At 58.3% G+C, this 20,379-nt stretch overlaps 1 protein-coding gene across 4 annotated transcripts; it reads left to right on the top strand.

Moving 5' to 3' along the window:
• The first annotated feature begins 1,363 nt into the window (after positions 1-1,363).
• On the top strand, positions 1,364-18,991 carry LOC121167994 (carbohydrate-responsive element-binding protein-like). 4 transcript variants are annotated; one of them, XM_040997737.1, is made up of 17 exons: positions 1,364-1,662; positions 4,802-4,908; positions 8,194-8,276; positions 8,398-8,487; positions 8,705-8,753; positions 9,123-9,320; positions 9,419-9,499; positions 14,432-14,613; positions 15,550-16,120; positions 16,317-16,384; positions 16,474-16,624; positions 16,770-16,882; positions 16,984-17,103; positions 17,378-17,505; positions 17,661-17,784; positions 18,162-18,291; positions 18,583-18,991. In XM_040997737.1, exons 1-17 carry the CDS (start codon positions 1,364-1,366, stop codon positions 18,699-18,701), a joined length of 2,613 nt encoding a protein of 870 aa, XP_040853671.1. In that variant the 3' UTR covers positions 18,702-18,991. The 4 variants fall into 4 exon arrangements, with proteins under 4 accessions (XP_040853671.1, XP_040853675.1, XP_040853672.1 ...); XM_040997741.1 differs by having other exon boundaries at positions 1,370-1,662; positions 16,990-17,103; positions 17,435-17,505; XM_040997738.1 differs by having other exon boundaries at positions 1,370-1,662; positions 16,990-17,103.
• Positions 18,992-20,379: the final 1,388 nt, after the last annotated feature.

Genomic DNA, 20,379 nt, shown 5'->3' with positions numbered 1-20,379 from the left:
GGACTCTGCCACCTAGTGGAAAACAGAGGCATGCGCACCTAACGAAAGGGAGTGAGATTTGTTACTGGGACCTGGCAGGGAGTGGGGAGTCCAGACAGAATCTGGGGAGGTTCAAGGTTGGGGGAGCTATCCCAGCAAGGAAGGGGAGCTGTGGCGGGGGAGGAGAAGGATGGCAGGAGAACAAGGGGAGCGCTTGCCCTGTCCGCTGGGCTCCAGAGGGAGTTCTTTGGGGTCACCCAGGCAGGAGCTCCCCTCCCTAACCTCTGCCCCAGGAAGGCATAGGGTGGGGGCACTGACTGCAGTGATGACCTTGGACCAAGGACCCTAAGGAATCACTGGATTTAACCCTGAGGACAAGCCAGGCAGGTGGTGTGGGGTCAGAAGCGACCCTGGGGACTGCTCAGTGAGTTGGCCGTCCCAGAGGAAGAGGGAGCCAAGGCGAGTCTTGCTGGCGGGAAGAGGGGCTGGGAGAATGGGTCACCTACAGACGCAGCAGCTGGACGGCCACCGCCACAGCCATGGGGTTCCTGGGAATGCCAGATGACTTCCTGAAGGGATGGGAGTGGCTGTTTCCCTCACCCTGGGACCTGGGACCTTCACCCAGACTCTGGAGCCAAGGGGGCTGTGTCCATCACTCCGGACTTTCCCCAGTCCCTTTTCCACCACTTCCTGTTGCCCCCCCCCCCGCGTGACACTATCCACAGTGCCCCGACAGGTTCACATGGACCTGCAGGCTTCTGCCCCTCCATCCCCCAACCCTAATCCACCCCCAGGATGGCGGTGGCTGAGCCTAGCTGTGAAGTTTGGAATCTTCTAGAACAATCCTTTGGGTATGCTTTGGTCCTGATGTGCCTCTGAACCCCATCTCTTGAGGATTTTGTTCAAGGGTCCTGGAGGAGATGAGAAATGCAAATGTCTCGCTTTTTAAAGTTGGTTTTCTATTTTGTCTTTTTTCCTTTTTAATTTTATTTTTTAACTTTGAATTTTTAGTATTATGATTGTGAGTATTTTTCGTGAATACCTCTCCATGGATCAAGGCTTCACCCGTCCCTGGAAATGAGAACCCCCCCCAATTATCGAGGCGCTGGGGGGCCCAGGAGTGAGGGTCTGCCTTACTGGACAGCCCTGTCGGTCCTGCCAGGACCCCGAGTGGTCCCCTAGAAGCAGAGGCTGCAGGCGAGGACTCGCCAACACCTGAGGCTGCGCCCTTCACACCTGGTGCATCGCTTATGCTAATGCAGCCGCGCCCGCCCACCTGCGCGGCCAATCGGGCGGAGGAAGGTGTGGTTATGTTAACGAGGCCTGGAGGGCCGAGCCCGCCGCGGCCACTCGGCCGAGCCCCCGGGGCCAGGCGACAGCAGCGATGACCATGGCCCGGGCGCTGGCGGGTCTGGCCGCGGACTTGCAGGTCCCGCGGGCCGTGCCCAGCCCGGACTCGGACTCGGACACCGACTCGGAGGGCCCGAATGCCCGGCGCGGCGCCGGAGGCCTGCTGCGTGCCCAGGTCATCCACAGCGGACACTTCATGGTGTCGTCGCCGCACAGCGACTCACTGACCCGGCGGCGGGACCAGGAGGGACCGGTCGGGCTCTCCGACTTCGGGCCGCGCAGCATCGATCCCACCCTCACCCGTCTCTTCGAGTGCTTGAGTCTAGCCTACAGGTGAGGGCCCGCTCCGGAGCACCCCGGATAACCCGACCAAGCCCTAGCTCCAGGCTGCACCCCGAAACTCTGGTCACACCCTTAGCACCCTCTGACCCCAGGCCCGGGTGTCTGTCTCCTCCCAGCACCCCAACCCAGGTTCATCCTGTGGGCTACAAAGGACCAGTGCCTCCCTGGTTCCGCATCCCTCCCGGCCATCAGCCCTCCCCTGGGGGCGCCCCACTTGCCCATCCCCCCTAGACCCATGCGGGGATCCCCTCGTGTTCTTGGATCCTCCGTCTCACCCCCACACCCCGTGCGCTTCCCGCAGTTTAGGTCACTTGCTCCCATTTGCACAGCGGGGTCCCTCCATCCGTCCGAGCACCTACATGCAGCCTGGCCCCCTTAGCGTCCGGGACCCCTTTTCTTGACCCTCTGGGTCAAGGATGGTCTTGCTCGCGAGGGTCCAGAGTCGCGGGGTGGAGGGCTTTGCAGGAGATGCATGGCCAGGAGCAGCGGGAGTCGCGGGGCTGCCTGCTGGGGTCGCCGCACCTGTCGGCATCGGTCTCCCGCACCCCTACCCCCCACAACCCACCGCTTTGGCGCCTCGCCCGCCGCTCCCCGGCTTTTTGCTCCCACGCCCCGCGTCCGCCAGGAGGGCGCGAACCGGGGTCCTGGCCCGGTGCCCCGGAGCAAAGTTCCTCAGAGCGGAGGGACCGGGATAAATTATCAACCGCAGACCTTAATGGGGGAAAAGAAGGGAGATCAGTCCGTCTTGATCTTTCCTCAGTGCAAATACATCCTCATCTTCCGCGGCGCCTCCTCCCCTCCTGAAAACCGTTGGCTACCGACCCGGCGTCTGCCCCCAAGGCTGCGGGGGGCGCTTGCAAGTTAGGGTGCGGACACAGCTCGGGTCCGGGGAGCGTCGCCTTCCTAACCAACCCCATCCCCCACCCAGATCGCGGCCACCCCAGCCAAGACCCCATTGGCTGGAGGCAACGTAACCTTGGCCCACAAGTTCTGGCCCCGGGCCCAGGTCCTGTTGCAACCTGATAGTCCAGGGCGCCAGACCGATGTGGAAAGTTCAAATTCCCTGTCCCTTTCCCCACCCCTTCCCGCGTCCCTCCCCGGACATCACGAGACTGCTTGTGACAGGGCATCTGAGGTCCTGGTCCGTCCAGCGCCGGCACCCCTTTTCCCCAAAGAGTTCCCATTTCCCATCCGCACCCCCAAAGAAGCTTCCTGCTTTACAACACCATGCACCTGCTCTGCTGGGACCCAAGCACCTGCAGCATTCCCCTCCCCCATCGGGTCGTAAGTAGGGAGAAGGGATCAGGCTGCAGTGCACCCCCAAACTGCTCCCCTACTCAGAAGCTGACTGAAGGCTGATGAGGGTCCAGCCTGTTCCCCCAAACACTCCAAGCTCTTGGCTGGGAACCCCCTCCCCCCCCCTCCCGCTCCAGGGATTGGGAGCTGGTACTGTCCCCAAGGGAGCCTTTGGATTACCCTGCTTGGCAGCGGCCAGGGATGTGGGGAGGAACGCTGAGGCTCAGACTGAGTCAGAGTGGAAGTCCTCAAAGCCCCCCTCCCCAACACCCCAAGGTTAGGGGTTTTCCTAGAAAGTGCAGGAATCAACTTTCCCAGGGTGTAGCAGATAGCAGAGAATGGTGGGACCCAATGGTGGGAGGGGACGCTAGTGAGGAGGAAAAGGAGGGGGAGGAGAAGGGTGGCCTGGAGCCTGGTCTCTAACCCTCCCCCTCCCCCGGGGAGAGGGCAGAGTGAGAATGGAGGGGAGGGATTTTTTAGGGAGACTGTGTTCTGTAGGTGTGCGTGGGCGGGCGGCAGCCGAGAGGCCAGGAGGCAGATTCTGTGAGCTCCTAGAAAGTTCTTGTTCATGGTCAGAACTGACTGCCGGTGCAGACATCAGCCTCAGGGATTGGGGGGTGGGGTGGGGTGGGGATGGGAGTGAGGTAGGGGTGGGGTAAGGTGGGAGGGCCAGCAGGCAGGAAGGGGAGTTCCTGCAAGGTGTTATGGAGCAAGGGGGAGGGGGATGTAGGGTTTGTGCCTGAGGGTCCTAAGTTCTCTCCACCAATTAAAGTGTACCTGGCCCTGAGTTTCCTGTTCCAGGCTGGGTCCCTCAGATCTCAGCTCTCCATCCTTTCCTCCTGGACTGGGATACAGTCCTCTCCCCACCACCACCACACACACCTGCCACCTCTACTTAGGCCACAAACACCAGGCTGGGGGTGCTAGGATCCAGGCAGGCCTGCCTCCCCCACACACCTACAGGTGCCACCACAGCGGCTGACTCAGGAGGGGTCAGTGTGTCCCTTCTAGCCCCACTCCCCCACCTCCTTCCTAGCCAGATGGTGTTTATCCAACTCCAGGAGAGTTGGATACCAAACTCCATTTGGGTAATGAGCCCGTTGTCTCCCCTCGCCAGCAACTACCAGCCCCAAAGCAAACACAGGAGCTTGGAGACCAGAGAGGAGAAAGGACTCAATGACCCATGAGCTTGGGGTTTGTGGGAGGAGCTAAGAAGTTCAACCTGGCATCTACCTCTTCCCTGTCCTGTGACCCCAGTGCCAGGGAGAGGCCCCTTTGGGAAAAAGAGTAGGCCTGCCTTTCCCAAAGGATCTGACACTGGGAGTTAAGCCTGTCCCATGGGTAAGGAGTGGAGGGAGGGCACACACCGGGCACTGGGGCACAGTCCTGGCTTATAGCCCCTGAGGAAGGAAGGAGGGAGTGCCAACTTCCCTGGAGGCAGCACCTTGGCCTGAGTCACCTCCCACCACTGTGAACTTGATGGACCCCTAGGGTTACAGTGAGGGTCAAGGTCATGTCTCAAGATCACTGACTCAGACTAGTCATCTTACACTCCCATCTCCCAATTCCAACCATATGGCTGCAGTCCTGGACAGTCACAGGGGACCGGCAAAGCAAAGCCTGAAAGCTCTGATCTGAGGCCACCGACACTCTGTCCAGGCACGGTGTCCCCACAATGTCACAGGCCCTGGTGGCTCCCTGGCGGCGGCTGCCTGGGAGAGCAGTATTGTTAAGAGCACGATCAATGAGGGGCAGGATTGTAGGGCTCATTTGCCTGGGTTCCTCACTTCCCTGACCCCAGCCTTGACTCACCTCCTCCCTGTTCCCCCTATAGTGGCAAGCTGGTCTCTCCCAAGTGGAAGAATTTCAAAGGCCTCAAGTTGCTCTGCCGAGACAAGATCCGCCTCAACAACGCCATCTGGAGGGCCTGGTACATCCAGTGTGAGTGGGAACCGAGGGCCTCCCCACCGGCAGGCAGTGGGCTGAGCGCTGCAGGGCACTGGAGTGGGTGGAGTTACATCCAGGGAAGACCCTTGTGCCCTCAGGGTAGGGGGCTGTCAGCCTCTTGGGGGGACACTAGGACCCACTAGTGGCTTCTGACCACCCCTCTCTCCTAGAATATAGGGAATATAGTTCCCCAAGGATGCCTGGCAAGGCCCAAGGTGGGTTTGAGGGTTGGCCCATCCAATGTCCCAAGCACTCCCTCTACAGGCACCTGTAGAGTGCCTTGCCCATTAGGGCACTGGAGTGGGCAGTGGATACTATGAGGGACATTGTGTCACCTTGGCAGGTGTCTGCCAGTCTTTCCTTGTCACCTTGGCTATACTCCCAGCTGGAACCCCTCCATGGAGATTTGGGAGAAAAGGGACACACACACCCCCACCCTTGCTACAGAGATCATGGCCTGTACTGGAAGAGATTCTGGCCTTGGAGTCAAACCCAGAGCTGGTTTGCGACCCAGTCTCTGCCCCCTGGCTGGCTGTGTGACTTCAAGTAGGCATACTACCCTCTCTGAACTTGTGTGCTTATCTCTAACGTGAAGCCAGCGTGTGACGTGCCGACGGCAGGTGTGAGAGGGCCTGGCACTAAGACACTGTCCAATAAAGGATGTGTCCTCTGAAGGTTACTTCCATTCATCTGGGGACACTGTGGGCAGCAGTGGCTGAATGTGGGCCAGCCAGTCCTGTGCTAGGGCCTTCTCCAGGGCAGTCAGACCCAGTCCTGAGCCACACACGTTTTTTTTTTTCTCTCCCAGTCCCATGCTGATCTCTGCCCCACCCAGGCACACAGAGGGCAGGGCATGTGTGCTGGTTCCTATCCACCTGTATGCCGAGCACTTGCATGAATCCCCAGGTTCAAGGCTGCCTTGGCAACACCGCAGGGTACATCTTCCTACTTCCGGTTTGTGGATGAGTGACTGAGGCTCAAAAAGCAAGTGACCGTGTTCAGGTTCACCCAGCAGCGGGGACTCTCCCACCACACGGAGCCTGGGACTCTCAGTCGGCTCACTGTCTGCTTCCCAAGCCTCCCAGGAGCATTCAGGGGCACCCATGGGTGCCCACTGGGGTGTGCAGGAGCAAATGGTTCTTGGGCTCACGACCATTTCTGAGCCCTTGCTGACAGATCCTGGCTTAGCTGGAAAGCCGAGAAACCAGGGGGAGTCAGTATGCAGCGTCCCCCCAAATCCCATTCAAGCTCCCCCCTCTCCGCATATAAAAGCTGCCTGGGACACACAACTGTCACCCTGAGGAGTTCTAGTGCTGCTCCCCCCAGCCTAGGGTCTTCTCCCCGCCCCCCCCCCCCATCCTCTCCTGCCGTGGGGACTCCAGGCTCTGTGTGTCAGAGCTCAGTTAGAGCTGATCTGGGCATGCCCTATGGCTGCAGCCTCCTCGTCTGTAAGGTGAGAGTAAGAATAGGTCCCAGGTTCATGGTGAGGAGTTCTCTGAGTTCCTTGGAGGGAAGGAGCTTGGCTGTGAAAATGATGGCAGTGGTGATGGTGATGATGATGGTGGTGATGGTGACAGCTCACAGCAGGCATGTATGTGACAAACAGCAGGACTCCCCTTAGTCCCTAAACCGCAGGGGCGGGGAGCTGGGCTTGGTCCTCCTCTTTACAGGCACCTGTGCCCTCCCTGACTCAGATCCTTTCTTGGTTACCGCCCCCCACACACTCCATGCTCCCAGGGCACTTTTCCACCCTTCCTGGCTGGAAGGACTTTCCACCTGACCTTATCTCTGTTTGTTTTTCTTATCTCTGCCACCTAGCTGCAGCTTCCAGCACCCTGATGCGGCTGCAGGTCCCCAGCCCAGGACATGTCCCCGAGGAAGAGAGGACTAACTTCTTGGGGAGCCCCCAGGAAGCCACAGGAACACAGGCTCCCCACCCCTACCTCACAGCAGTGTGGTCAGGGGGAAGGCAGGCTCTACCCAATCAGCACTTGACCTTGGGCTCATCTTACCCAGGAGACCTGGGAGTCTACACCCCTCTTATCTGCTGTCTAAGTCAGACCCAGTCCTCCACCACACCGCCCCTTTCTCAGTGCCCTGTGATGTATTGGAGAGATGTATTTCAGGGCAGAGCTTGGTAAATGCACAAACTCCCAATGGGCGGTTTATGCAGTGGCTAAAACCCTGCCTGGGACACCTGCTTCCCATATGAGTGTGTGGATTTGAGCCCCGGCTCTGCTCCCAGCCCCAGCTCCCTGCTCATGTGCAATGTGCACCCTGGGAGGCAGGCAGCAGGTGGATAGCTCAAGTAGGTGGGTCCCTGCCACCTTCCCATGGGAGACCCGGATGGAGTTTTTTGGCTCCTGGATTCAGCCTGCCTATTTCAGTTCCTTGTGTTCCCATGGGTGTCACAGAGGAAACTGGCTGGAACCCCCTCTTCTACTGGGAGCCCCTCCCCTGCCAGGACCCCCTCTCTTTACAGGCTGTCCTGCTCCCTAGAGAAGCTGGGAGACAGGGAGGCAGGTGTGCAGAGCAATGACAGGCAAAGGTAGGGAGAGGCAGCAAGGACCCTGGGATCTGAGGGAGGGAAAGCTTCCTGGAGGAGGGGCCATCCTAAAGATTGAGCAGGTCAAGGCAGGGGCACTCCCTGGCAACTCAGACCAGAGAGGGTGGGCTGTGCTGCGGCCATGTGGGGTGTGAGAAGGGCAGGCAGGGCAAGCAACAGCTTTGTGTCCAGATCACAGGCATGGGGGGGGGGGGGTCAATGAGGCAGGTACAGGCACAGGTGGGGGTCTGGCTGGGGAGGGGGCAGAGATGGGAGGGGCCAAGCAAAGAGGGAATGGGAGGCCAGGGTTGGACCAGCAAGCCTTGGGAGATCCAGATGGGAACTGTGATGCAGACGCAGAAGGAATGATTCTAGCAAAGAGGTCAGGACTGGAGGCTGATGGGAAGGGCAGTACAAGCCTCCATCTCACCCCCACCCCTCTGCTTTCCCTAGAAGGCGGCGCACATAGCAAAGAGCATCTGGTCTACCAGCCTGACCAGGCCCTCCTTGGGACAGCTCAGCCCCAACCATTACTTAGCAAACCCACCTGGCCAGCAGCTCCCGGCCACAATGGAGAAGGTGTGGGAAGTCCCTGTGCCAGTCTGAGGGCTGCAGCAGGCTAGGGGAACTTCCTGCAGGAGGCGGCCCTTAGGAGGTGTGGGAGAGGAGTATGTTGATTCCCAATCCCTTTTCGGGAGAGGACTGAGAACCCCACCCCACGCCCTGTCTTTCAGATGTGCAGCGGAGGAAGAGCCCCGTGTGTGGTTTCGTGACTCCCCTGCAGGGTCCGGAGGCAGATGAGCACCGAAAACCAGAGGTAGTCCCCAGCTACCGCGGGGACCCAGGACTGTCTCCCTTCCTGCCTTGGGGCAACAGGAGGGGTGGGACTTGGGAGGGTCACCTTCCTGCTGAACCCCGTCTCCCCGAACTCTGCCAAGGCCGTGGTCCTGGAGGGCAATTATTGGAAGAGGCGCATCGAGGTGGTGATGCGCGAGTACCACAAGTGGCGCATCTACTACAAGAAGCGGGTCAGTCGGGAGTGTCCCCTCCAGCTCCTGTCGCCCACTCCCGATGTCCCCCCCCCAGCCTGCCCGCCTCGCGCCCTCCTGGGAGTACCGGGTCCACATCGCCACCGTGCGGCCGGGCGCGCTCGGCGCAGCTTTCTCCCCACACACCTCGGGGTCCCCGGGATGGGAGCGGGGACAGGAACAGGGGCATCGGCATCCCAACTCTGTGTTCTTGCAGCTCCGTAAGTCCAGCCGGGAAGGAGACCTCCTCGCCCCCAAGCAGGTGGGTGCAGCTTCGGCCTACGCACACAGGGCAGGAATGGCCAGGGACCTGGGAATGGAGGGTGCAGTACTAGAGAGGACCCCCAGGCTTGTGGGCAAGGGAAAGGAGGCCTGTTGGGTGGGAGCAGAGGATGCTAAGGACACAGGGACCCCCAGCCTTCCCTTAAAAAGGCATAAAGATGCCCAAAGGGGTCCCCTTATCTCTTCACATCAGGAAACCCCTGGCAGGGAGGAGAGTGGTATCTATCTGGTAGGGAATCCAGGAGATGCCCTTGACCTTCCAGATAGCAAACAGGTCCTCCAACACTGGTGGGTGTGGCCAGGGCGGTTTCCCCAGGCAGTAAGTGCTGTGTCCTCCCTCCCTGGCCAGCCAGAAGTGGGGTGGCCGCCGGGGGAGCGATGGTGCGAACAGCTCTTCTCCAGCGTGGTGCCTGTGCTGCTGGGAGGCCCCGAGGAGGAGCCGGGCGGCCGGCAGCTGCTGGGCCTCGACTGCTTTCTATCCGACATCTCCGATACGCTCTTTACCATGACCCAGCCGAGGCCCTCTCCCCTGCAGCTGCCCCCGGAGGAGGGTGAGGGACATGGGGCTGGGCTGGGCTGGGGGGGGGAGGGGGAGAAGGACTTGGGGTTGCTGGTTCTGACTGGCACCCCTGCGCCTTCTCACCACCAGCCTACGTGGGTAATGCTGACATGATTCAGCCGGACCTGACACCCCTACAGCCCAGTCTGGATGACTTCATGGAAATCTCAGGTGGGCAAGGTCAAGGTGTACTGACTAGGAGACCTCAGGCCTGTCCTGGGCAAGCGGCCTGGGTGGATTCTTAGGGATATTTCTCATCTTCTTTAAAACAAAAACTGTTTCTTTGAAGGTCAGACTTATACAGAGATCTTCCATCCACTAATTCACTTCCCCAGATGGCTGCAATGGAAGAGCCAGGATGAAGCCAGACCCTTCTGAATCTTCCACATGGGGTCACAGGGGACCAAGCACTGGGGTCGTGCTCTACTGCTTTCTCAGGTGCAACAGCAGGGAGCTGGATTGGAAGTGGAGCAACCAGGACTCGAACCGGAGCCACTATGAGATGCTGGCATTGCAGTGGGCAGGCTTACCCTGCTATGGCACAGCACTGGCCCCTTTCATGTGTTTCATTGAGGCATTTAGAATAGAGAGCGCTCCCATCTGCCAGTTTACTCCCCAGATTCCTTCAACGGCCAGGGCTGGACCAGAACCAAAGTCAGAAGCGTGGAACTCCATTCAGGTCTCCCACGTGGGTGGCAGGAACCAAATCATTTAGGCTGTTGCTGCTGCCCTGCAGACTCTGAATTAGTAGGAAGCAGAGCCTGGCATTCGCCCCAGGCACTCTGCTTTAAAATATATATATATATATTTGGATGTTTTAATATATATAATATATTAATATAATATATATAATATTATATATATATTAAAGTCCTTGCCTTGCAGGAGCCGGGATCCCATATAGGTGCCAGTTCATGTACCAGAGGCCCCACTTCCCATCCAGCTCCCTGCTTGTGGCCTGGGAAAGCAATCGAGAATAGCCCACACCCTGCACCCGTGTGGGAGACATGGAGGAGGCTCCTGGCTCCTGGCTTCAGATCAACTCAACTCTGGCCTCTCTGTATATCTGACTCTCTAATAAAAAATAAATAAATAAATCCTTTAAAAATATCTTTTTATTGGAAAGGCAGATTTTTAGAGAGAAGGAGAGACAGAAAGATCTTCCATCCACTGCTTCACTCCCCAGGTGGCCAGAGCTGAGCCAATCTGAAACCAGGAGCTTCTTCTGGGTCTCCCACGTGGGTGCAGGGTCCCAAGGGTTTGGGCCATCCTTGACTGCTTTTCCAGGCCACAGGCAGGAAGCTGGATGGGAAGTGGATCAGCCAGGACACAAACTGGCATCCATAAAAAATGCCGGCGCTCACAAGATAAGGATTAGCCAATTAAGCCATCAGGTCAGGGGCCCTTGGGTTGTGGCATTCTAACCTGCACCTTAAACAGGTGATATGTAACCATATATAATATTTTTTTGAACCATTTGGCAATCTCTACTAACCTACAAATGTTGGTACCCTTGAGCCCATCAAGTTCACTTCTAGAACATTTCTTGGGGGGAGGGGGGAGGTTTGGAGCATTGGACAACACTGTTGAAGACACTGACAGTTTGTATCAGAGTTTGACTCTGGAAGTTGCAGGTGCTGATTCTAGTTGCTGAGGCCCTGCCACCTCTCCAGGAGAGAGGTGGCTGGCGGTCTGGGCTTCAGGCTTCCTCCTGGCTCCACTGTTACAGCCATTTGGTAGAGAACCAAAGATTCTGTGTGTATGTGTGTATCTCTTTCAAATAAAAATGAAAGATATATATATTTATTTATATTTAATATAAAAAATGTATATTTAATATAAAAGCATGATTCTCAGTCCTGAATATCTTGGGGGAAAAAATTCCATCTTAAAGAAAAAAAAAAAAATCCTGAGGACCAGCGTTATAGCACAGCATGGCCTGGGATGCCAGCATTCGTTATCACAGTGCTGGCTTGAGTGCCTGCTGCTCCACTTCCCATCCAGCTCCCTGTTTATGCACCTGGGAAAGCAGTGGAGGATGGTCCAAGTGCTTGGGAGACTAGGATGGAGTTCCAGGTTCCTGGTTTCAGCCTGATCCAGCCCCACAGTTTGCAGCCATATAGACAGTGAACCAGTGTCGCTGTCCCGCAGTGATGGACTTGGTGCACAGAGCCGATAATAACACGCGTGGACCCTGACTGATGGTCAAAGCCGAAGTTTATTAGGGGCATCAGACTTTATACTCTGAAAGTCCGTATTGGGTAGGGGAGGAAGTATCGAGCTCATAAACAAAACCATCAACTGTTATCGCACTCTAGATTGGAATTCCTTTAGTCTTTACATCGCGCTAGGTGTTCTCATTTACATGCTGTTTATACCAAAGGTAGCCATTTGGTTATTGCCATGCAAATACTGTCCAATGAACTGCAAACCTGTGCTCGCTGGCCTTCCAGGCTCACAATGTCCTCCTACAAACCAGCAGGTGGAAGATTCTGTCTCCTATTACAGACTAATGTGTAAAACAAGATAGTAAGTTCCTCTGCCTCTGTCTCCTGGGCCTGCGGCCACTAAGGCCTCAGCTTCCCCCCATGTTGGGCATATGTTGCTGCTTCCCTTGCTGAGCTGTGAATCTTGGAGACCACTTTCCCTAATCCTGCAGTTTGGGGGGGGGGTCTCTGGAGCTGTATTAGATTCTCAGCCTGTCTCCCCCGTGGTCTAGGGGCTCAAAGAAGGTCCCTAGGTTAGTTTCTGTAACCCGCACCCAACTCCTCCCCTTCCCTGTCCCAGGGTCCTGTCAGTCAAGAGGTACAGGCCTATAAGGTTGGGACTAGAAGCCTATGGGGCGGGAACTAGGGAATGAGGAACCGCCCCCAGCCACGGGCTGGGTGGGAGCTTTTAGGGGCAGAAGTGTTTGTGGATGGCAGTGCCCCAAGGGCAGAGCAGCCTGCAAGGGCAGGAGCCGTGGGTGGGTGTCCAGACCCCAGCTACAGGTAGGAACTCAACGCCGCGCTCCCATCCCACACCCCTACTCTGATTACCCTGGTAATCCAGGCTCTGGGCAAAGCCCAGGCAGACTAGAGCCAGGAATCCACTTTTGTCAACCCTGGCTTGCTGCCATGTGGCTGGGCTGGCCCCCTCATGTGCTCTGTGCATTGGTAGGTCAGCAAGCACCAGGATCACTGGGGTTGCCTCTCTTGAGTGTCTCCCCAAAAGTCCCTTCTTGGAAAGGTCAGATTAGAAACCCAGGAAGGGGCCGGAAGTCCTTAGGAGAGAGGGAGAGAGGAATGGGGGCAGGGAGCAGGGCTGTTTTGGGGCTCAGTAGGTGGCTGGGCTGGGAAGTGAGTGCCCCAAGGCAGGGTGAGGACTGCATAGTAAGGGGATAGCTGGTGGCTCAGAACTGGGCTGGGTTTGCCCTTGTGTGCTGGGGGTGGGGGAGGGATGCTCCCGGAAGCCAAGGCTAATGGTGAAGGCCCCCTAGCGCCCAGGTAGGGGAGGCAAAAGGGGTCTTGTCCCACCTAGTCCCTCTGAGGGCTTCGTTTAAAATATTCATTTTGTTTCAATGGCACACAGACAAACTTAAATCTCCTTGGTCCAGAGTCCTACTATAATCAGGGATGGATCAGACCCAAGTCAGGAGCTAGGAACCCAGTCCTGTCTGCCATGGCAGGAGGAGGGAAGGGCGGCAGGGACCCAAGTCCTTGAACCATCCCCTGCTGCCTGTCTCCCAGGGTGCGTATCAGCAGGGAGCCAGGATGGAGCAGGCCTTTCCTGGGCATGGACGGTGGGCAACACAGGGAGAGGCTGAGCCTCAGCACCACATGCCCACACCAGCTGCTGGGTTGGATCCCTCTGTGGACGGATGGCAAGAAGCCATCTGCATGGACACGTGGCCGTGGGCGAAAGTGCACATGCGTATACTGAGTGTAATGTCACCATGGGGGCACACTCAGGGCCATCACAACGGTGCCAAAGACCCGGGGAGGCACACATACCGTTGACTGATCTTTCCATGGTCAGCCATTTGGACTTTCAGACCCCAGGTCTGGCAGTCACATGTGTATTTGTGAATGCAAATACACATACATACATACACATATGTACATGCCAGATATCCATGCATCCTGGGTTCACTGTACTTTTATCCAGCCTTCTTATGGTGTAAGGATGAAAAAAGGATCTCTTGGCTAGGGTGGGGATTAGGAGTGAGACTGAACGGAAAGAAATGTGGGGCTAAGGGTTGTTGTGGGTGGGGGCAGCACTTGTTTATGTGGGCAATGGGAGGCCCCAAGAATTGGAAAGGACGCGGCTGATCGGGTCAGAGAAAGGTGGCCGGAAGGGAACGGGTGGGCAGGCGGCGCACTGGCCCGGGATGTGGTCAGGCTGACGGGGCGGCTGCTTCCCAAAACCAGAATAGCCCAAGGATTACACAATCCGCTTTGCCCTCCTGCTTGGCCCCTCAGGGCTTCTAAGCCCCCTTTCCAAGCCTCTTGCATCTCCCCATACCCTGAGCCCACCCTGGGGTCCTGTCTGTCACCCATTAAGACCCTGTACCCTACCCCCAGGTCCTGCTCTTGTAGTCCCATGGGATAACTTAGCAGCAAATCTAACTGGGCCCAGCCCTTCTGAGCCCTGACCTCTGTCACTCCCAACTCATCTCTGACCCTGTGTTGCCCTGGGGCACTGCCCCTGCCTCCTGACCTTCCAGCCTGCACCCCACCCCTCCCCTTTCCTCTCTGTACCCCCTATTTCAATCCAATGGAATTAGCAATGAGAAGCAGGCAGGGGGAACATCAGTGGTCCTTGTGGGACAAGGTTGGGGTCCCGGGAGCAGGTCACTTCGAGGGGTCCCTCCTCCCAGCCCCCACCTCTCGCGGAACCCTTGCAGCCCCAGATTGATTCTGTCGCAGCTTCCCGTGAGTGAGACAGACACTCCCCCAGTTTCACAATCTCCTGTGAGGGCCGCCCCCCTTTCCCGCCATCACGCCCCCATACACACCCGTGGTCCTCCTCCTCGGGGATGGGGCCAGATGACCACTCTCCGCCCTCTGTCTCCCAGCCCGGCCCAAACCCTAACTGTTGCTGCCCCTTGTGACTCAATTCCAGATCTCTTCACCAACTACCGGCCCCCTCACACACCTGCACCCCCGACCTTCCCGGAGCCCCCCAACTTTATCCCCATGGCCGACTCCCTCTTCAGCAGTGGGATCCTGACCTCTGACGTGCCCTCAGCCTCCGCCTCTGCCTCCACGGGTCTGACTCACCTCCCGGGACACAGCCGCCTGCAGGTGAGCCCACCTTGAGACCTCCCATACGCCCCCGCGTCACCCAGATGTCCTGTCTGACGACCTATGATGGCCGTAGACAAGGCACGGTCCAGCTGGGCAGAGAAGACCCCCTCTGTCATGGGAAGCAAGGGAGGCTGGGGTGGGGGAATTGTAGGTTTTCACGGTCAAGACGAAGGAAGTGATTGATCCTTTTGGTTTAAGGGCCCTTGGGGGAAGTCAACCTCTCGCCCCCTTGTCAGGGCTGTGAGAGGGCACCATGGAGGAGCTTCTCCTCTGCCCTCAGAAAGTAAGCTCCTTGCTGGGAAGGGCAATGTCTCCTGAGCACTGGGTCCTGTGACCCTGGTACCATTCAGGCATGTAAGAGTACCCAGGAAATGGTTATGCAGTGAGTGAGCACATGGGTGGATGGATGAGCCTAGGGGCTGTGTGGCTCATCAGAGGGTGCTCAGTGGCAGAGGTGGGCTGGGAGGTGGACAGGAACAGGGATGGAGGGATGAGTGACAAGTGGACTGATGGGTGAGCGACAGGTGGGTTGCTGGCTGGATTGGGGGTTGGGATCTTCAGGAAGGAAGAAATTGGAGCTCAGGGTGGCATTGGCTCCAAGGGGCAGCTGGGGTTGGTGGGACAGGAAAATGGATGCTGTTCGTTGAGGCTGATTTGTGTACACATGTCTCCTTCTCTGCTCACCAATCTCCCTGCTGTGCCTGCCTGTATTGTGCATGTAGGCACTTGTGTGGATATGTGTATATGTGTGCCTGTGTGTGTGTGTGTGTGTGTGTGCGCGCGCGCCGGAAGGCAGGGGTCATTCCTCCTCTCTGCCCAGTGGCCCAGTCATCCACAGCAGAAGCGGTGTGAGGTGGGGGCTATGGGGGTTCACTCTCCCCTTCTGCTCCCTGAACACCTCTCTTTCCCCCCACCCCGCACTCCCCCAACCAGGCTCGGAGCAGCTGCCCCTTGGAGCCCAATGCCTTCCTGAGCTCCGATTTCCTCCTTCCTGAAGACTCCAAGCCCAAGCTCCCGCCCCATCCTGCAACCTCACCTCTCCTCCAATGCCCCAGCCTCGCCAAGGTGCATGGCCTGGAGCCCTGCACCCCAGCCCCCTTCTCAGCCCTGACGCCCTCACCAGTGGTGACAGCGGCTCTGTTGCAGGAAGAGCCTGTCTTTTCTCCCAGGTTCCCTTTCCCAACCGCCCCTCCGGTCCCTCCGGCCCCTGGTCTGTCCTCACTGCCCACTCCCGCCCCTTTTCCTCCCACTTCACAGCAGGTGCCAGGCCCCACCTCCAGCCCCTTCCCCCTGGACCACCTCCCCTCTGGGTATTCTGAGTCAGGCTTCGGGCCTCACTTCGCGGTACCCCAAGGTGTGTGTTCCCAAGGCAAGCCCCCCACTGCACCCCTCAGAGGACAGAGAGTCAGCCCCCCAACCCTGGCCCTTGCCACAGCTGGCCCCACAGTCACTGCCACTGCCAGAAGTAACAACCCCTGCCTGACACAGCTGCTTACTGCTGCAGGTGAGTTTGCAGGGAGGCCTGCAGGAGCCTGAGCTGGAGGCAGGGGTGCAGCTTAGGGTAAGCTCAACGCAGGGGAGGAAGGTGGTGGGACAGAAGTTGAGTAGTTAGGGACCTGGGCTGTGCCTGAAAGCTGACTGGGTCCCTGGGCTGGGGTCCTGAACAAGTGAGCTACCTCCACCGTCCTGCCTTTGCACAGCCAAGCCTGAGCATGCTCTGGAGCCACCACTGGCCCCCAGTGCCCTCCTGCGACCCCCAGAATCCCCGGTAAGTTGACTAGCAGGTGGCCCTGGGGGGCGGGCAGGGGAGTCCAGGAACTTTTCCTCCGCTGTCACCATCACACTCCTCCACCCCAGCAGGAGCCGGCACCTGAATACCCCTGCACCTTCTTTCCTCCGGTGCTGACCCCAGCACCGCCCAGACCAACACCAGGCCCCACCAGCCTGGCCCCTCCCAGGCCCCTGCTGGTCCCCAAAGTGGAACGACTCTCACCCCCAGCACCCAGCGGTAAAGAGGGGACCCGAGGACTGCAGTATTCTGAGGGGGTGGAGGGAGGCAGAGGAGGGAAATGAAGGGGTGAGAGGGAGCAGAGCAGGGACAAGGGTATACTCCATCTCCAGTGTGCCCGCCTATGGCTCCCTCCCTGCTGCAGGTACCGAGCGTCGGCCCTCGGGGGAGCTCCACTCAGCGCCTGGACCTGCGGCCTTGAGCATCCTTGTCTCACCTGCTCCACCCATCCTGAGCCGCGGCCGACCTGACAACAAGGTGGGGACGCCAAGGCCCACCCATTCACGCAAGCCCTTGCATGGGTTCACTCCCAATCCCTACCCTCTCACCTTGCCGCCCCCTATGTCTGCTCCCCCTAGACCGAGAACCGGCGCATCACGCACATCTCAGCCGAACAGAAGCGGCGCTTTAATATCAAGCTGGGCTTTGACACTCTCCATGGCTTAGTGAGCACACTCAGCGCCCAGCCGAGCATCAAGGTATAACTCTCTCCCCTCCTTCCCCCTTCTCCCCCCTCCCTCGGGGCGGCCGCCCCCACCCCATGGCCATGGCCAAGATCACGTCCAGCTGCCTCCTCCCACCTCTTCCTAACGTCCTGAGGCCTTCCGGGGCAGGTCGGGCTCGGTGCGCATCCCTTCCCTCCGCAGGTGTGAGATGCAATGATGGATGGATGGATGCATGGATGGATGCATGGGGTGGGGGTGTCTCTCGTTGGGCTTCCAGCGCCTGAGCGCTCCCTGCTGGCGCCCGCAGGTGAGCAAGGCCACGACGCTGCAGAAGACGGCCGAGTACATTGCAGTCCTGCAGCAGGAGCGCGCCGCCATGCAGGAGGAAGCCCAGCAGCTGCGCGACGAGATCGAGGAGCTCAACGCTGCCATCAAGTAGGCGGGCGGCGGGGCTCCCGGCAGGGGCAGGCGAGGGCCCCGCCCCCCGACAGGCGGCCAGGCTGGCTAGCTGGTGGGGACTGGGGATGCAGTCCGGTGCCGCGCACCTCCACACACGTCCAGCCCTGAGTCCCACCGCCCGCATCCTGCAGCCTGTGCCAGCAGCAGCTGCCGGCCACCGGGGTGCCCATCACGCACCAGCGTTTCGACCAGATGCGGGATATGTTCGAGGACTACGTTCGCACCCGTACGCTGCACAACTGGAAGTTCTGGGTGGTATCCTAGCTCGGCAGTCCGCGATGGCATAGAGGGTAGAGTAGGGGTGGGGTGGAGGTCACAGATGGGGGCTGGTTTGGGTGAGGCTAAACTTTGGTGCGAGGCCTGCAGGAGACAGAATCGACTTCCTTCCTCAGTCCTCCACAAAGGACTTAGGGTCAAGTTCTTGTTCACAGACAGGCCCTAAACAAAGAGCTGGAGGGACCAGACTCAGAGAGCCAGCCAAGCAGGCTTTGGGGCTGGGGGCAAGAGAGGGGGCTTCAGGGAGTGTGGACTGAGGTTATGGGGGACACCAGAGTTTGAGATCAGACAGCACGGTGGGGGTGGGGGGGAGGGCACTAACTTGACCTCAGACCTGCTCCTTGACCTGGGTCCAGTTCAGCATCCTTATCCGCCCACTATTCGAGTCCTTCAATGGCATGGTGTCCACGGCCAGCTTGCACAGCCTCCGTCAGACCTCGCTGGCATGGCTGGATCAGTACTGCTCCCTGCCGGCTCTGCGGCCCAGTACGTGAGCCCACCTGCTGGCCCCACTCTGTGTGTGTGTGTATGTGTGTGTGTGTGTAGGGGGGGAGGGGGATGTTGCGGGAGGCCCAGCCACACAGCCTGCTGCACTGTGCCAGGTCCCCTGGACATAACTTCACTCCCACGTCCAGGCGGGGGACCTCAGTCTTGGCCCAGTCCCTTTGTGTCGCCACACTGCTGCTTTCACACCCCCGTCCCCCTCCCCGCAGCTCCCCACTCCAGGGCCTGACCACCGATGACCGTCTCTTGTTCCCTTCCCCCACCCCACCCCAGCCGTACTGAACTCCCTCCGCCAGTTGAGCACGTCCACCTGTATCCTGACCGACCCAGGCCGCATCCCTGAGCAAGCCACGCGGGCCGTCACCGAGGGCACCCCTGGCAAACCGCTGTAGCCCTGCCTGGCCAGACCCTGCTGCCCCAGGACCCTGCCTGTGCTCTCCCCCCATCCATCCTGAGGATCTGGCCAGATCCGCGTCTCACCCCGGCATGCCGCCTACCAGGACCTCCGCTTTACGATGGACAAAATGGACACAGGGAGGCTTTGAGCAGCTGATGTACCTAAGGCTTGGCACCCACCGTGACATAATCAGGGCCTACACTGGCAGCTCGGAAGGAGGAGGGGCCAGCTTCTGTGTCAGCGCACCGCCCCCCTCCCCTGCTCCCCCTATACTGGGAAGGGGCTCAGGGTTGGAGGAGGTGATATCCCTGGAGTGAGACCAGAAAGGTCTGATATCGTGGGAAAGACCAGGGCAGGCATTTTGTGTGTGTGTGTGTGTGTGTGTTTTATAAATGATTATTGATCCAACAGAAGCAAAAAAAATTCAGCTTGCTCTTTTGTGGATATGCCTTGTTCTGAGACAGACAGACAGAGCAGGTGGCAGTGGATGGTGACCTCCCAGGACCCCTTGGACCGTGAAGTGGCCTTGGCTTCGGCTTTAAGCCGGTGCTCCTGGGATGGGATCTTCACCCAGATTCCTAGGAGGCTAGGCTAAGAACCAGTGCCAGGTGGCGGACTGGCTGGGAGGCTGCTGTGTCCACCCAGGCCACACGAGGGCAGTGCTGGACACATGTCCAGGAAACCCTCAGGCCAGGAGATGGTGCAGGGAGCTGAAAAGAGGACAGAGGTGCTACCGAGGAAGTGGACGTGCAGGCATATCCTGAGGACCGGGTCCTTGGTCACGGTGCTGCGAGCTCCCCTCGAGGTTGCGTCCCCCTTGTTTTATGGTGCTCACATTCAAGCCTCCCAACTCCTCACATCGGAAGTGCGTGTGCACCTGCAGGATGTAAACAGCAGACCCAGAAGTCTCTGGGCTGTCCCAAGTTGAAGAATGTCCCCTCCCAAGTTGAAGAATAATGATGAGGTCAGCGTTGTGGATGCACAGGGTTAAACTGATGCCTGCAGTGCTGGCATCTCACGTGGGTGCTGATTTGTGTCCCAGCTACTCCACTTCCCATCCAGCTCCCTGCTAATGTTCCTGGGAAGACAGTGGAGCATGACCTAAGTACTTGGATCCCTGCACCGACGTGGGTGGGTCCTCATTCTTGCTTCAGCCTGGCTCAGCTCTGGCCATTGTGGCCATTTGGGAAGTGAACCAGTGGATTAAAAACTGATCTCTCTTTCTCTCTCCTCCTCCTCCTCTGTCATTCTGCTTTTAAAATAAATACTTTTTTTAAGGTCGAATTAGTGGTATGCAGCTTGTAGGGTAGATTAAAACGCCTTCTGTGATGCTGGGCACTCATTCGCATCCTGGCTGCTCTGCTTCCCATCCAGCTCATGCGAACATGCCCAGGAAAGCAGAACGTCTCCAAGTGCTTGAGCCCTTGCTGCCCACATGGATGTAGCTCCTGGCTTCTGGCTTTGGCCTTACCCAGTCCTGGCTGTTGTGGTCATTTGGGAGTGAGCCAATGGATGAAAGATTTTTCTATCTCTCTCTCTCTATATATATATATAAATCTGCCTTTCAAAAAAATTAAGAAAATGAGTATGTTTGTTTTTACAATAAAGGATGCTCCAGCTCAAGAGAGATCAGAAGAGGCGGGCAGAGCCGGAGTTGGGTTGCAGTGGATCTC

This window comes from Ochotona curzoniae, unplaced genomic scaffold (genome assembly GCF_017591425.1).
Source record: "Ochotona curzoniae isolate NIBS_2020 unplaced genomic scaffold, NIBS_Ocur_1.0 patch437, whole genome shotgun sequence".
Lineage (NCBI taxonomy): Eukaryota > Metazoa > Chordata > Mammalia > Lagomorpha > Ochotonidae > Ochotona > Ochotona curzoniae.
The sequence above is the reverse complement of the archived record's forward strand: the minus strand, read 5'-3'. Positions and strand labels throughout refer to the sequence as shown.